The sequence below is a fragment of the Cyprinodon variegatus genome, unplaced genomic scaffold (assembly GCF_000732505.1).
Source record: "Cyprinodon variegatus isolate N-32 unplaced genomic scaffold, C_variegatus-1.0 Scaffold155, whole genome shotgun sequence".
Taxonomy (NCBI): Eukaryota; Metazoa; Chordata; class Actinopteri; order Cyprinodontiformes; family Cyprinodontidae; genus Cyprinodon; species Cyprinodon variegatus.
This window is the reverse complement of record NW_015150608.1, coordinates 1,251,521-1,253,539: the sequence shown is the minus strand read 5'-3', so window position 1 is coordinate 1,253,539 and position 2,019 is coordinate 1,251,521. Positions and strand designations below refer to the sequence as shown.

General features: G+C 38.0%; 1 protein-coding gene across 2 annotated transcripts in view; it reads left to right on the top strand.

The window, feature by feature from the left end:
- ncaph (non-SMC condensin I complex subunit H) overlaps positions 1 to 862 on the top strand; it is a 29,062-nt gene extending 28,200 nt beyond the window's left edge. Inside the window, exon 16 of one of the 2 annotated variants that reach the window (XM_015377495.1) lies at positions 504 to 862. In XM_015377495.1, the coding sequence (XP_015232981.1) occupies positions 504 to 563 (60 nt within the window). In that variant the 3' untranslated portion in view covers positions 564 to 862. The remainder of the gene's footprint in view (positions 1 to 503) is intronic. The other variant, XM_015377496.1, reaches the window with a different exon arrangement.
- Positions 863 to 2,019: the final 1,157 nt, after the last annotated feature.

The following is a 2,019-nucleotide window of genomic DNA, read 5'->3' as shown; positions in this document are numbered from 1 at the left end:
ACGAGTCTTCCTCTCAGATGAAAAAACAGCATCATGGCGGGGGTGCAATGGAGTTCTTTCTGTCAAACTGACAGACCGTAGTAGCCACGTTTCCTCAGCCATGTCTTTGTCCAAATACGTCGTCTCCTTTTCTTTTTAGGGCTTTCAGCACAAAATTGCACAGATTTCTAAGGCAGCACATTTCACTCTAGTGAGCTTCACATTCCTCTTCTAATCGTTTCCGGATAGACGAGTCCGAGTAGCTCCATCTCACTGAGGAGCTGAGTCCCACCTGGTTTTTAGATGTACAGTGTGAGCAGGTAGATCGCATCAAAGCATCGGGTCGCACAGTGTGAGAACAAACATCGTGAGCCGTGAACTTTATAACCCTGTGGTTTCGTTGTACAGTGTGAGCTGTAGCTGCGTGAAATGAGTGAAGAAATCATACAGTGTATAACCGGCTTTAGTTTGTGTTAAAAACAAACAGTAATTTGATCAGTGATGTTGTTTCTGTTCCGTTCCAGAATCTGGAGCTGGTGAAGGTTGACGACATGTCGGACATCATCATCAGACAAGGCCAATGAGGCGAAACGAACCATCGGGAAACAACGGCATAAAGATCCACACCTGGTGTCCATCTGCACCTTCCTTTTCTCTTTATTGTACTTTAGTGCAACTTTTCCACTGTTTTTACTTTAACTTTTTATTTGTTTTGTTCATGTGTATTCATCGTTCATTTTTTTTTTCTCAGCGCTTTTATCTGCTGTTTTTAAATTGTTTCTATGTAATGAAAGGAATTTGCTGTTGTTCCTTCATAAAGGAAAAACTCTGTAGATAATTATCATCGATATTCATCCATTGTCAAAATAAAGGAGTTTTCTATAAACCTAGAGATGAATAATAAATTACCTTCCTGCCAGGAAGCTCATATTAGTTGCTGGTTGACACATCACGAGGCTGCTCTACCAGCAGCGTTCAACGCCTACGTTAGCAATGTTTGCTCAAACCGGTTGGTCAAGGTCTGATGTTACCGGCTGGGTGGGGCTTTGTTTGACATCATCTCAGCGAGGAGCCGCCGCTGGGTAGAGAACTGGTTTCCAACCATCGGGGAGAATTCACGCCTTTATATTTGAGTTAATCATAGTGGGAGCAATACTTTATTTGTTTATTTAGGATTGGGAAATGTTCTTAGTTATGCACCTTTAGACATGAGCTCAATCCAAACATAAACATTAAGGAAACTAGATGATCTGAACTATAACATTTTTATATAACCTGCTAAAAAACAAGATTTCAGATTTAAAGTATTTTTTTTGGAGAATTTGGCTCTTTAATTTTAATCGTTAAATAAAAACAATAGTTATTGATAGCTGCTCTTTACATCAGATTAGAGAGAGCAATTAAAGAGTTGATAAGCATTTTTACTGTAACATTTCTTTAGATGTGTTTATTGGTGCTATATAAATATACTGAAACTATTGCAATAAGAGAAGAACCTTTTCTACAGGAAACCAAATAGCATGAGTAGAAATCTGATCAATTCCAAGTCATTTTCACTACAAACTGCAGATATTTCAAAAGGTTCATCCTGAAGTCTTCAGGTTTTTACACAAAATCTCAGAGAAAGATTTTATCCAAACATTTAAACTGGGAATATTTTATAGCTTCTTAATTTATACGTTTCTGCTCCTTAAAAATTTGTTTTCAAATTACTGAATTTTAATTTCCAAGAAAAGGAGGCATGCTTTAAGAAAAGTGCAGAGTATGATTGTATTTAACTTTAAGATCGCTAAATAAAATCCAAAGAGCTGCTTTCAGTCTAAATAAAGAAAAGTTAGCCCAGCAGACGGGTCGGGGGTAACGGTGAGATGCTAAACGTGATGTTGGGTTCTAAACGTATTTTAAAGCTTTAAAGATTAACTCATTCTAATAACTTTTGATCTAGACAAATCGCCAAAGAGTCCAGTGTTAAAAGACCCTAAGGGCGGGGCTAAGCAGGTCAGGATGATGGGAAATGGCAGCTAGCTTAGCTTAGCTCAG